General features: G+C 42.4%; 1 protein-coding gene across 1 annotated transcript in view; it reads right to left on the bottom strand.

Moving 5' to 3' along the window:
• Positions 1-14,395, bottom strand: part of celsr3 (cadherin, EGF LAG seven-pass G-type receptor 3) — an 87,937-nt gene that overhangs the window by 6,768 nt on the left and 66,774 nt on the right. Inside the window, 14 exon segments of the mRNA XM_034536788.1 lie at positions 140-259; positions 480-606; positions 1,276-1,355; positions 1,654-1,766; positions 2,667-2,841; positions 4,944-5,150; positions 6,294-6,420; positions 7,345-7,486; positions 7,489-7,510; positions 8,379-8,420; positions 8,423-8,473; positions 8,475-8,572; positions 8,664-8,858; positions 10,952-11,150. Of these exon segments, the coding sequence (XP_034392679.1) occupies positions 140-259; positions 480-606; positions 1,276-1,355; positions 1,654-1,766; positions 2,667-2,841; positions 4,944-5,150; positions 6,294-6,420; positions 7,345-7,486; positions 7,489-7,510; positions 8,379-8,420; positions 8,423-8,473; positions 8,475-8,572; positions 8,664-8,858; positions 10,952-11,150 (1,698 nt within the window).

The following is a 14,395-nucleotide window of genomic DNA, read 5'->3' as shown; positions in this document are numbered from 1 at the left end:
TATAGCTCGTACAAATCATAAAACATCTTTAAATCTATATTTACACAAGGAGTTGTGCAAATGATTGCATAGTAATGTCAATTTAAACCAAGATATCTGACGCGAGCTGCAGCAAAATGGGAGGCTCTGTGTAACTCACAGTGTTCTGCGGGGGTCTTGGTTGGTCTTCTCCGGGGCTCTTCTTACCCAAACAGGCTACGCTCCAGGCCTCCTTCACCTCCGAGTTAAACACCGTGAAGACCAGCATCACCGACAGACCCTGGGAGAGAGAGAGCGCAAGAAGGGAACACTCTTTTCACAATGTATTTTCCTTTGGAATAAGCACCACCTTGTTCTTCTTTTCATCCCAGCAATAAAACAAACACTATTATTTAGGTACCATATGCGCAAATGTAAAAGCTGTAAGGAACCGGGTGGAAGGGGAATCGGCGCCAGAGTAAACCAACGTTTCTATATTCAAACATACACTTTGTTCATACCTGCACGAGGCAGAGGACATCGAAGATGTAGTAGAACGCCAGGATGCTGTTGTTCACCGACATCAGACCGCACAGCCAGCAGGAGGTTGCTACCAGCAACAGCAGGAAGGCATTGCGAATAGTGGCACTGGAGAGAGAAACCCAGAGGTCAGAAGGTCGGACATCAACATGTTGCATCTTTACAACTTGGATGCACAAGAGAATGACACGGTTCAGCTATGAGTGGCACCAGCACATGTTTATAATAACTCTGATTACTTTGTTTCATTTCCCTGCTGGCTAGTTATCTAATTATCTAAGACTAGGATAATGGAACAATTTCGAGACAGAAAAAACTAAAGTAGCAAGAACCAGCAGTAAAAAGGCGTCATAAAGAACCTGTAGGATGAATGCTGACACAGATGGCGCAGCGAGAGCGATTTCCTTCTGCTGTTTTATGCGCATGTGATATGATCAATAAGGCCTGACACGATCATCTGCTCCCTGTTAGTTCACCAGTCGTTTCCAAAACTGCATCCACAACCGTTTTGTAATGCAGAAAAATGAAAATACAAGTTTGAAAACTTGTTTGCAGTTATTTGTTATGTATGTTGTGTAGTGCTTACATTTGTATTTGTCATGCTAAAGGTGGTTTCAGGAAACGCTTCTTTGAAAAAAAAAAATTATTAACACCAGCTTCCTAATCTTCATACGGTACCATCTTTATACACATTTGCATACCATGATGAAAAACAGCCAACAAAGAACCTTTTAGAACGTGAGAAGAGTCATTGAACCAGAGTGAGCGGGTACTCACATGACAGGGAGCTTCTTAGTCTCCTTCTGAGAGGGGTTGCAGGACATCTTGGCTACAATCATGAAAATCCCTCCGTTCATCTAGATAAAGGGAAATCAATACGGACGGTAAGGCAACTTTATTAAGGCAGTCCAACTCATCCAATACTGCAATTTCAGTGATGAGGAGAATCAAATGAAAACTAAATCAATGTGGACCAAATAGTCATTCAAGTCTATGAAATGCTCTTTTATTCGACTCTGGTTCCATTTTGCTCAGAATATACACAAATAAGTGAAAGAAAAAAGTAAATGAATACCGTCATCAATAAAAGGTCAGGGTCAGGGTTCACTATAAGTTTGTGTGCGCACATCAGCATAATAGACAAGGGACGGTTACCAGAATGACGATGGCTATAGGACCAGCAAAGCTCCAAATGAGTTTGTCATAGATGGAGATCCAACAAAAGTCCGGGTTCCCGTATCCCTCTGGGTCCAGGCCCACCGCCAGGCCTGCATCGAAGAGACCAGACAGTCAGATCAGACAGGAATAGAGAGGCAGCACAGGCTGTGACTGGATGGCTTTGGCAGGAAAGGAATGGATCTTAATGCAGCCATTTTAATCAGTAGATATTTTTCGAAATAGTCATTTTAGGCCACAAAACATCATGTTTAAGAAAATCTGCAAACTGGAAATAGTGGCTGTAAATGCACAATGGTGCCTTCAGACATTTAACACAACCACACCTCTATGATGTTGCTCTACTGGGTCGCTGGGAGATTTGTGGCGTGAACTGTGAAGTCTTAATTTCTCGTTTGGACAACTGTCAAGGTTTTGACATTCATGGGAATGGCACATTTTTAAATTGAAATCGCAAAAGTAAGAAAGACAGGAAGGGCCTAAATAAAGAGGGACAGACAGATTAAAACGCACCTCTGAGCCGGAGGAAAAAGACATGAGCCAGCGTGTGTGTGCGTGTGCATTTGTGTGTGGTGGGAGACAGATCCATTCTTGAGGCAAGGTGAGACAGCGGTCGGTGTGTGTGTGTGTGTGTGTGTGTGTGTGTGTGACAGAACGAGCAACAGATAGAGGGGAGTTGACAGCATGTATCCGGGTGAGACAGGGAGGGAGACAGCAGACAGAAATGACTTGCTTGCCATATGTGTCGAGGAAGAAATTGCTTGCGTCTGTGTGTGTGTGTGTCTGTGTGTCTGTGTGTGCTCTGCTATCTCTATATTAAAATGTCACAGAAGCCTAATCTACACAGACTCATTGTGAATGCGTGTGTGTGATGTGTGTGTCCGTGCACATATACATGACAGTGTGTTGCAGTGGATGCAGAGACACGCTTCCCGACAAATATCAGACCCTACGCGTGTGCATGTGAGCTGAATGTTGTGCGCGTGTCTCACCTGTGATGATGGCGGGGACGCCCCAGCCGATGGCGTAGTAGAACCTCATCGCACCGTAGTTGATGTTGCGTTGCTCAGTCTGCATGCGGTAGATATGAAGGCCTTCCACAAACATCCAGGCAAAAGTGGACATGAAGAAGTAATGCAGGAGAATGGCCACGACCGTACACAGGAACTGGAGGAGGAGCAGAGAGAAGAATTAAAGCAAGGGAGACAGGAGGTTAGATGGAGATAGATGGAGAGAGAAAAGAGGAGAAGCAAAGGGATGAAACAAAGAAGAAGGGAAGGAGAGGTGAGGAAGAAAAAGAGCAATAACAAAATATCAATCTCTGCATTGATTGACAGGTGCCGAGCGGACATCTTGGCAAGCAACCAACAAGCCTTTGATGAAACACGGCAGCAGGTGCCAGCGATGAAGTAACAGACACTCGTGATTTAATTACCAACGCGACTCATGAGCAGTTAGTTAACGGCAGCATGTTACAGTATGTCTCCAGGAAAAGCTCAGAACTGAACGATATGAATCTAAATTAATGTCTTTATGAATTCATGAATTATAGTAATAACACCCAAGAGTGCGTTAACTATGATTATGTTTACGAAGGAAAGCACCGACAGTAAAAACAGCAATGCATTCAGATCATTTAACTGGTTTTAAGTGGAATGATCAACTTTGAAAAAACATATTTACTCCAAATCAAAATCTTTCGTGAAATTATCTGCAACAACATTTCTGCATAAGTAATACATATTCTGAATTATACCATATATTTTGGTCCGTGATTGATTGATTTATTTTCGTCTTCTGAAGCAGCGTTGATGCACGAGAGAGGATGTCAAATCAGGTTTTTAGAGATGCTACTATATACATATCTGACCATGGTTTGGATGCATATTATCAGGAATGAATTCGAGCACGTTTTGTCGGGGCCGGAGATAAACGTCCAAACCCCTTTTGTCAGTCAAGTGCTGCTGTTTGTTTTGGCAGTAACTTCCTCATGAATAATCTCTGAGAAATTACCCTCAGGCCGCATTCAATTTGGTCTAAAGTGATTTATTTGAACTCCGGTCTGTTTTGTTTGTTTAACCAGATGAGGAAAGATGCCAGTTGAGCTCAAGTGGCTCTGACTTGCAGCACCTACTCGTCTTAAAGTGCACGTCCTCGTCTTCGAAGAGAACGGGGGTGCTGTTTTTCACAAGTAAACAACGAAGACTAAAACAATAAGGCTGAGTGACATATTGTCAAACAATACAAAAAACTGTTCATTTTGCTCTAAAGTTCATTTGTGAAGTATCTAATCTACACAGGAGTATACAAAAACAGGCTTTACCACATAGTTATGCCATACATACAGAAATACACCTAATATTATGGGTTAATAGGTATTATTAAATTTTTTACAGCTGAGTGCTCCACAGCGTTAAGTTAAGGAAAGCAAACTCGTACTTCCCGGATGAGGTTAAAAGAAGCTCTGTACATACTCCTAACGACACAGAAATAGCAGCCGCCTTGGCAGGAATACAGCCAGACGATGAATTTCACACTCTCACACACACACACAGACACACACACACACACACAACCACGCACACACACACACAGACTAAAAGAAAGATTAAATTGTGCACAAACATGTAAAAACAAATGTGCACACAAACACACACGACCGCTGCGTGCACTAACATGCTCTCCCAAGCATGATGCACATGAATAACAGAACATATTGTTCAGCTAGAAGTAACCAGTCCCACCGTTAACAGCCGTACAGTCGACTTTGTGGGGGATACAGCTTAATTAATTGGATTTCATGCTGAGTGAGCACATATTTGTAGTACCCTCTGTCTAAGATTCACTGCTCTTTACACACACACACACACACACACACACACACACACACACACACACACACACACGTAGGACGTAGGAAGACTTAGAGGAAGTAAGCAGCAGAATAACACATATGATGTAGAGATGCATAAAGTGAGCAGGATGGAACAATGTGACGTATCATTTGGAGCGGCACCAGCGAAAGATGGATATATTATGTTCTACAGTATACAGAATAGGGCTGGGCAATATACCAATATCAAAGAGACTAGAGATCATCTTATCGTAGTTATTGTCTTTTCCTGTTCTAGCTGTCCTTCATCCACTGAGCTATTTATCAAAAATCTCATTGTGTCAGTATTTTTGAGGGACATCGATGAAAAAGAAGACGGCTAGAAAGCCAAAGACTTCACTTTAAAACAAGCACACAACCCCCCACCAGCGGCTACCTGTTGCTCCGTCTGATTGACCCCGAGCAGAAACACCAGCTCCGACAAAAACATGGCTGCCGCTGTGTTGGAATGGATGCTCCTGATGTTGGACTTGAGGCCTCGGAGGCAGGAGAGCACCAGGACAGTGAGGAGGAGGGCCAGCATGGAGAGGCACAGGGAGGAATATGTGACCATGGCCAGCGTCTCCAGATCCCCCTCCAACTGCTGCTCATACAGAGATGTGAGAAGGGAGAGAGGGAATTATCAAATTGATATTATGTCGGTGGGAGTAGATGGAAAGGAAGGCCAGAGGAAAGAAGGGGAGTAAGCAAGAGAGAGAAAAAGTGTAAAATGGGAAAAGTAAGATTGGGAAAAAAGATTAAAAACCACAAGGGGAAATAAGGCAAAGAGCTGCAAATGAATCATTTCAATTGGGTGAAATGCTGCTACTGGAGTCTGGGTAAATGCCACTGAATGTGAGCTGACAATATTTATGACAGAAATATTCAATTATTTGGAAAGCGAGCAATTTAGATGAGGTCTCTGCACCAGCACTTCAGTTGTTTCAGATTGATAAAAAAATCAATCAATTATTGTTAATTATGATATCTAACGCTGTTGAACTGCACAGAATACTGGCTGCTTTGTAAAGCTGAGTATTAAAAAGGTTTTGAAAGGATTGAGAGAGGCAAAGCATCTCCGTATTCAAACTATTTAAAGTCATTTATGTCTTTATTATGAGCAATTCTCGAGGCATTTGAAAGACAAAATAAAAGCAAGCCGACGACTCCAACAACAGACGAAGCAAACTAGCCGCCCTATCTACCTGTCTGGGGAAACCAGATTAGATTAGATTAGATTATACGTTATTCATCCCCAGGGGGAAATTTCTATATTGTGTACAAATATACAATACAATAAAAAATAGCGGGACATACGTATTACATTTAAGGGGGTTCAAAAGCATGAAATAGTTTCTGATCGCTGCCTTTGCACAGAGAGCACTAAACACAACAAACACCTTCCCTGCTCTCAAATGCACCATCACTTAGTATGCTGGGACGGGCAGGGGGCTTGCATTAAACCGTCTACAGCTGTAAGACTTCCTTTAGCCCTCAGAATGTCAAGCAGGATTAATTCGCTGGGATTTCAAACTTTTACACCGACTACATCGCAAGCAATTACCGGCTGAGATGTTCAAAAGAAGAACTCTGAGAGTCACTGGCAAAACCAGATGTGCGTTGTTACACGCTGCATGATCACTGCTAGGAAATGTACAATTAATCCACGACATGCCTCATTATGATAGCGAGGCATCTGACTTAAATAAATATGTGGAGCACATATGTGTGAGTAGTGACAGCTAACCTCTCTATGGGAACTGTCCATCAGCACCCCGAAGGTGCCCAGTCTCTGGCACTGACAGCGGACATGGGAGGTGTTCCTGTACACCACCATGCAGTCCCTGACAGTCCAACAGCCTCCTATCTCATACCTGCAGGGAGAGAGACAGATGGTTATTAGTAAAAGGTCAATTTGAACAGATGGGCAGACACAAAGACATGAACACACTATCTGTATCCTCTGTGTGTCGAAAAAACACATGTTAGTTTTTATGCGAGTTTATGATGTATCAACATTAACAGGACTAGTAAAAAGAGTCCGCTGTTGCTGCTTGTGTGTGAGGCAAGGACTTCATGCTCTCTCCTGTCAGCATAAACGTGTGTGTTACTGGGTGTATGTGGCACTGAGTAAAAATGTACAGGTTTTGTTTGACAGCAGATTGTGCCACTTTGTGTTTAACGTCAATGCCACAGCGCTACTTCCGTATATAATAAATAAACCTTTTTCACTGCGGACATGTTGACAGTTATAACACACGGGTATAGTTAATAACATTAAGGACATACAGGTGAGCCGGTTCCGGGGCCCTGATATTGTGCACAAAGATGGTTTGGAAGTGAACCATCTTTATTGTTATTGGTTACACCTCTGCTATGACAGGTCTGCAAAAACAAAAGTGTATAATAAGGGTGGCTGCCATAAGTCCGGTGCAAGAAATTCTAAAGGCAGATATTGAATATATTTCATACTTAAAAGCAAAACCCAAATCAAGATTATATTTTATATTAAAATACTGTATCTCACAACACATTTTATATGAAAAATATACATATATCATATTATCGATATATGTATAGTGTAAAGTCATTGCATTTCAGGGGTTAGGTATCTTGCCCAAGGACACATCGACATGGGCTAGTGGAGCCGGGGGTCGAACCGCCGCTCCTCTGATTGGAGGACAACCGTAATCACCACTGAGCCAAAGTCAGTGTGTGTGTGTGTGTGTGTGTGTGTGTGTGTGTGTGTGTGTGTGTGTAGGAATATATGAACCAGTGTAAGCGTAACCTGTACTCACTGATTGCTGTGGTTCCACTGCACACACAGTGGCTTGCTGCGATTGGCTGTCTCCAGTAGCTTGAACTCAAGCAGGATGGGCTGGTCCAAGTGCCCACCCACAAACGTCTGGTTGTTGTAGACAGAGATACTGACTACTGGGAGTTCATTACCGGGTGTCTGGGAGCCTGAGGGAGAGAGAGCACAGTTACCGTACATCTGCTAAATCAGACAGAAGGCAGAGTTTGATGTCTCGGTAAGGACAGTAAAAAAAGGCAAAGTCAAGGGGAGCGGAGACGATATGCTAGACGTAAATGACTGGTCATTGACATCCGCTGACCATTGGACAGTTTGTTTATCTCTGACCAAGGCCCGGAGGTGAGGAGAGGAAGAGCAGAGGGGAGAGGGATGGGAGGAGAGTTGAGAGAGAAAGAGAGATACCATGAGAGAAGGGGGAGGAAAAAAACACATGTAAGGAAGGTGATATTGGAAATAATGCTGGAGCTAATAGTCAATCAACTATAAATCAAGTGACTCACTGAGGAGCATACTGGGAACCTTATGGACCGAGCAATCGTTATTGTTATCAAGTTCACCTGTGCTTTTCTTTTTATGACAAGTACAAATAAACTGCTGTGAAAAAGGTCTATTTATTGTTTTATTACAAAATTAATTGAGCAGATATGCCAGTTGTAATTCCAGCTTCTCAAATGTAAGGATTTGTTTTTTTTGTCTGTGTCATTCTGTATCATTGTAAATAAAATATCTTCGGGGGTGATCAGACATGAGCAATTTGCAGACGTCACCTTGTATTTTTTTCCATTATTTGGGGATGTATTTTTTGGGGATCAAATTCTGGCAAGTTGTTATTTAAAGATAAACATATATATAGTGCATGACTGTGTTTTCTAATGTGATGTTCCTGCAAAGTAATTCTGGTTTGCTGCTTGCTGCTGAATAAAGGACACGCAGGCTCTCCCGATTCTCTCTCCAGCATGTCCCCGTCCTTTCTACTGTAATCTGATTGTTATTGTTCTGAGTGTGATTGATTCCCACCTCACTCCACTCCTCGTCGGTCGTGTGGTACTTGGGAGGGAGGGGGCGCCGCCCAGACTGCGATAGATCAGCAAGATAACGATGGTGATGGGGCGGCTCTGGCATTGAAACTGTGCGCCGGGCTGCAGTGTATTCTCCTGTCTGATTGGCTGAGATACTGATGGGGGCCAGAGCAGCGTTCTGAGGGGCCAAGGCTGAAATGGAGAAGTCTGCGTGAGTATTTCCTCTCAGTTTTGGCCACTTGCACTATCAAGCTTCTACTTCCAGGTGTGCGTCTGTTCTTACGCTCTTTCTCGGTCCGCTCCTTCTCTTTCCAGTTGTGTAGTTGTTGCTGTCGTTGTGGCACCAGGGCAGCAGGGGGCAGTATCACATGAGTGTTGGGATCCCACAAAGCCTGGCCACGAAACAGGGTGGTGTGGTAACGTGGGGAAACGCCGGGGCGCACGTGGGTCTGGTTCTCCAGACGGTCCAGGTTCATGACTGACAAAACAACAGGAGCAGTAAACACATGAACACACACACATTTGGACACAATTGGGTGGCGGGTGTTTGTTAATGTGCGGTGTGCATAAACCTCCAATCAATGATTCCCTAAATGCCTGCGGAAAATGATTTATTGAATATAGTGCAGACTCTTACAACAAATCAGTCAGTGCTGCTGAGTTATTACTCATATTTAGCTTATTTATACTAAATACAGGGTCAGCAAGTTGAAAGTGATTTTTACATCACGCGTTCACGACTCCCTCCATCTGACATTGTGAGGAACTGAAGGGCGGCTATATGTCCACTGGAAGAACAGCATCCTTTATCCTGTTTTATGCTGAGCTGTGTGTCTCAAAATTAAAGTGTTACAAATGCATTGTTGCTAAACCTGCAGCTCTAGCGGCACATTTGAAACCTCTTTAATCAACAGTTGACATCACCATTCAATATACACCATGTTTAAATTGGTCCAAAGCTACAGAAGCAGAAAAGGTCCTTTCAGCTTCTGACTGGAAACCGTGAAGAAAATGTAAAAGTAGATTTGCCAGTTTTACTCAAATTAGGTAATTTCCCTGAAAACCTGAAACCTGAAGCGCCGGTTTCAATACACCAATTGAATCTCTGTGGACTTGTGGAATGTGTAAACCCAATACAGACTCCATAAACACACACACACACACACACACACACACACACACAGGACCAGAGGAACCGTCGTATTATGGGAAATGTGGTGGCAAACAGGAAGTACATAGTCAATGTGGAGTGTTCAATAATGCGTGAACACTTGACCAACCAAACAGTCATCATTTTATTTCAGTGTGTGTGTGTGTGTGTGTGTGTGCGACGATAGAGTGTCTGTTTTTCAGATTTAAAATTTTTGATGGCGAAACAAAGAGTTTATTGGTCAAGATTTGACGTGAAGATTTGGCATTTTAATAAAAACAAACAATGAAAAATAAATATATAATGGGAGCTAACAGATGGGTGTGTCCATCCGTATCTTTATAAACGTTATCCATTCCATCCCATTTGGCTGAGAGCATCAACTGTCTGTGTTTGTGTGTGTAGGAGTGTGAACGTTGGCTGTATTTCTTATTCCTTCTGCTTTCAATGCCGCTAATTCTATGATCGCCGTCTGGGAATGTGCATCATGCTGTCAGTTTTAGATTTTCTAACAGCGTTTTGGATGTAATCCAAAGGGGAAGCATAAATAGTGAAGTAAGAGAGAGACAAGAGTTACATACAGCAGGAAATGGAAGGCAAAGCTATTTCATATTTTCAGGTCTGGGATTAACCAAATTACTTACCAAACTACTCGGGAGGAAGCTGGAGATTTATTAGCTGGTAACTTTGATGAGTTTCATGAGTTTTGGATGGACGGTGATTTATAGAAATCCAATCTGTGTGTGTGGCTGAGAGCATTACCTGAGTGTGAAATTCATAGTCTGGCTTCATCCCTGCCAGAGCTGCTGCTGTTGCTATTTCAACACCTTGTTGATGTATGTGGCACAGATTTATTTTAATGGTATTTTCAACACTGCTAAAGTGACAGAAAAACATGGAAAAGAGAAAGACGCACAAGTGACAGGGTGCCAGGAAACTAAATGAACACAGGGCATATGGCCAAACCTGTGTGTGTGTGTGTGTGTGTGTGTGTGTGTGTTTTAATATCTGTTACTGTGTGTGATCATGTGTGTGTTTGGCATCTGTAAATCTAAATGATGTGTGCCGGAAAGTGCTACAGTGCTTCAGGGTTTGTGTGTGTGTGTGTGTATGTGTGTGTGTGTGTGTGTGTGTGTGTGTGTGTGTGTGTGTGTGTGTGTGTGTGTGTGTAGGAGTGTGAAATTCATCTCTCTGTCCTGCTGCCATCATCATTTGCATTAGTGCTGTTCATCTCCCTCTTTACACCGAGTCATTCTAAAGCTGATTTCACAGCAGCGATTTACAGTGTTATGAGAACACCGCTGCAAGTCATCTGTAAATATTTAGATTTTATTACTGCCTTAGTCTCTTGTATTGGGTTTGGGAAAGGATTAGCTTTTGTATTGTGCCTGAGTGTGTGTGTGTAACCCTTCTTAACTCACCTATGTTTGGAGCAACCAGCGCCACAGGGTTGAGGTAGGTGAGCTTCATGTTCTGGGCCAGAATCTGGGCGTACTGCTCCAGCAGCTCCGTCAGCTCGGCCGGACCGCCGCCCGGGATGTGGTTCTGACTCTGAGCGAGAGCCCGCCAGAGCCCAGAGGTTCCGGGACCCAACAGCACACTGCAGCCCCGCACGATGTTCTGCAAGCAGCAGAAAGAGAAACAATCAGTGAAAGAAAAAAGGAAATAAACAAGAGTTTGGCTTTGGGTGCTTCTTCTGGCAATTTCTGAGAAGGCAAGTGAACACATGGGCTTGTTTATTAGAGACGACCAAAGAAAACAATAAGATACTGGATGTTAACACGTGTCAACATCCTAGATCAGCAAAAGGAAAGGAAGAGAGTTGAATGATTTGAAGATATGACAACAGGTCAAACTATCCAAAGACTGAGGATATAGATAGTAGCTGTGTCGCCATTCAATTGTCATTCAAGGGAATTTTGACAAAGGGAAACTTTTGAAATGTTGCATAAAAAGATACACGTATTAGGCTCATTTCCATCAACTGATTTGGAGCCAATAAGTTTCGTCAGAGGTTGAAGCGATAGGCTACGCATGGCTGTAATCTACCAGTAAAGTAGAAAACGAACTGGAAACAAAACCTCTGTTTTTAACCCATCTACGAGAGAAAATAGAGTGAGGTCGTCAGGTATTCGTTTCAGCTGGGCACATTTGAATTATTCTGTTATGTCAGCTAGCGTTGGCCATATGTCATGCTGTCTGGAGCATTCAGCATGAACAGAGGGAGTGAAACAGGAGAAAGACAGAAAACTTGAGTGTGTTACTAATTCTGGTCGAGGAAACAAGACATCGGATGTAAGCCTCCTTGTGAAGCCTTTTGTCGCGCTGCTGTGACCAGGACCACGAGAACAAGGTCAAAAAGTAGAAACAGAACTTAAAAATAGCATCCAAACAAGTCTAGACTTCAATTATAGTTGTGTTTTCATTGATATTCATGTAATTGATTGTGTCTCTGGATGGAAACCTGTTAATATATATATATATAGACTACACAGCCTTGCAGATCAAGACAGACAGAGAGAGAGAGAGAGAGAGAGAGAGAGAGAGAGAGAGAGAGAGAGAGAGAGAGGGAAAGTGCTAAATGTGATTCCTTGCAGTCTGACTACACCAGACCCAATAAGGCACTGCAGTCTCTCAGAATGCTCTGGGGATGAAGAATACACAAGAAAACCTTCAGACAAACCAGGAAACCAATATAGAGTGCAGTATAGGAAGAACATAGTGAATTGCAGAGGAGAGAGAAGTCAGAAACAGGGATGGCGGATAAGTAAGTGGCAAGTGAAAGAGAAGAGAGCGAGAGACAAAATGGATGATCACAACAGACAGATGCTTAAAGCTCCAATCCAAGTTTTTGTACTGATTTGTTGCAGCTTAAAAGGTTAAAAACACTGTTATGAACAAATATATTTTAGAACAAGCATGGAGGAGCTTCCTGAGGTCTTAAAAAGCACACTAAACAGGAACTGAAACACAGGACTAATATAAAAAAAACAACAAGACAATATTTCTTCATGACAAATGTGACGGTGGAATCTTAAGCTCCACAACCACAGCAGGCCGTACGCTGCAAGTATTTACCTGTTGAAAAGAAAAGAACAGGGGGGGAAACAATGGAGGGTAACAAAAGGACAGAGACGTGAAGAGTTTTAAAGAGGCAGCAGATGACAGGATTAGAGGAAGAGAAGGAGGCACAGGGGCTGAAGGAGAGGCAGCATGGAGAACAGGTTGGAACATAATGCCAGCCCAAACATTCAATATTCAAAGTGTTCTTTCAGATGAATTTCCTTCTCTTCTCAACAGCAGAGATCACACCACGAGGAACAATTATGGACAATTAGGAACATTGTGCCGTGCATTGGTGCCATAATGAATGTCAGATGTTTTCAATGAACATAGAACATAGATAACATATCATATCCAAATCTCTCTGCCTTATTTTAAGAGACATGAAAGATGTCTTCCTCCACTCACCGCTTCATTCCTGAAGTGAAAACTCTTGTTCCCTCTCTGCCTCCCTTTGTTTCTCCTGCAGCCACTGGCCCTGTTACTATAGTAACTGTGTTCGACGTTACCTGTTCGTCTGGGCTAATAGCTGCGGTCAAGTATTTCCGGATATATTGTATATATTGTTGTTATTGGTGAGAAAAGAAATCAATAACTCGACATGATGGTGATTTTAGAGCCGGAGGTTGAGGAATTTAGTTGAATTCAGGTTTTTGTTCTCTCTGAAAACTGCAGAATGATAATAAAAAAAAAATCAACACTGCACTATTGTGACAACAAATATCTGCTTTACGCTGCCGACCAAATAAACACCAACGGCCATGTTTCTGATTTACTGTCAGGTGAAGTGGGAAAGTGAAATGTTATGACAGTGAAAGGAAAAAAGGTTTCACTATAGGATGCCATTAATGCTACTGCTGTGTTGCTATAGCAACTGTCCTGTTTAGCCGAAGATGATGTATTGATCACATGAAGCGGTGAACTGTATTATGCGTATGGGCTCCGACTGTGATGCTTTCTAGTGCCCCAACAACATGCTCATGTTCATTTGACTAATTCAACATTGGTTATTCTTTTTAATTTCATGATTAAGGAGTCATCCCCTGACTGCTGTAAGAAGAGATGCATCACACAGGATGGCATCCTTTCTCTTTTCTTCACAGTGTCATAACCGGTGCCACAGTGTGTATGTGGGAATTCAGCATGTGCAACAAGTGTGTATTAAACCAGATACAGGTGAGTGCTTTTTATGTTATTGTGAAAAGATACACTCTTCTACCTTTTACCCACTGAATTTATAGCAGACAAGATATCACGTGACGGTTACACCTCATGCCGTAAACCAGAGGGAGTTCTTAAGGTCACTGGCTCTATTAATGCGAGAATATTAAAAATATAAATTACCTTTAATTCTGTGTGTTTTGGAAAGAAAACAAAAAGGCGTATGCAGTAATACAGTCTTCAAAAATATGTGACTATAATTACAAAAAGACATTCTTTGAATGTAACGATGGCATGCTACTATCACACTCACTCAGTTTCTATAGCAACTGTGCTTAGTTGTAACGGCAGCATGAATGGTTTCAGCACCGCAGGGTGTGGCTACAGTTGTCATCAGGTGGCTAAATTATCCATGTTATCATACATTATGAAATGCTTCTCTGGGTCAATTGCAAAAAAAAAAAAAAAAAAGAAAAAGAGAGAGAGCAAAACTACCAACCACGGCCCCTTTTTTAATTAATCACCTCCCGGCTGCATAAACGAGCTGGAGCTCATCACTGCTTCTAATGCTACCGCTACTGTAGAGGTGTACCAATATATCCTATACACTTGAGTATCGTGATATTATGTTTTGTGATAGT

Source organism: Cyclopterus lumpus, chromosome 7 (genome assembly GCF_009769545.1).
Source record: "Cyclopterus lumpus isolate fCycLum1 chromosome 7, fCycLum1.pri, whole genome shotgun sequence".
NCBI classification, from domain to species: Eukaryota; Metazoa; Chordata; class Actinopteri; order Perciformes; family Cyclopteridae; genus Cyclopterus; species Cyclopterus lumpus.
This window is presented reverse-complemented; position numbering and strand designations above follow the sequence as displayed.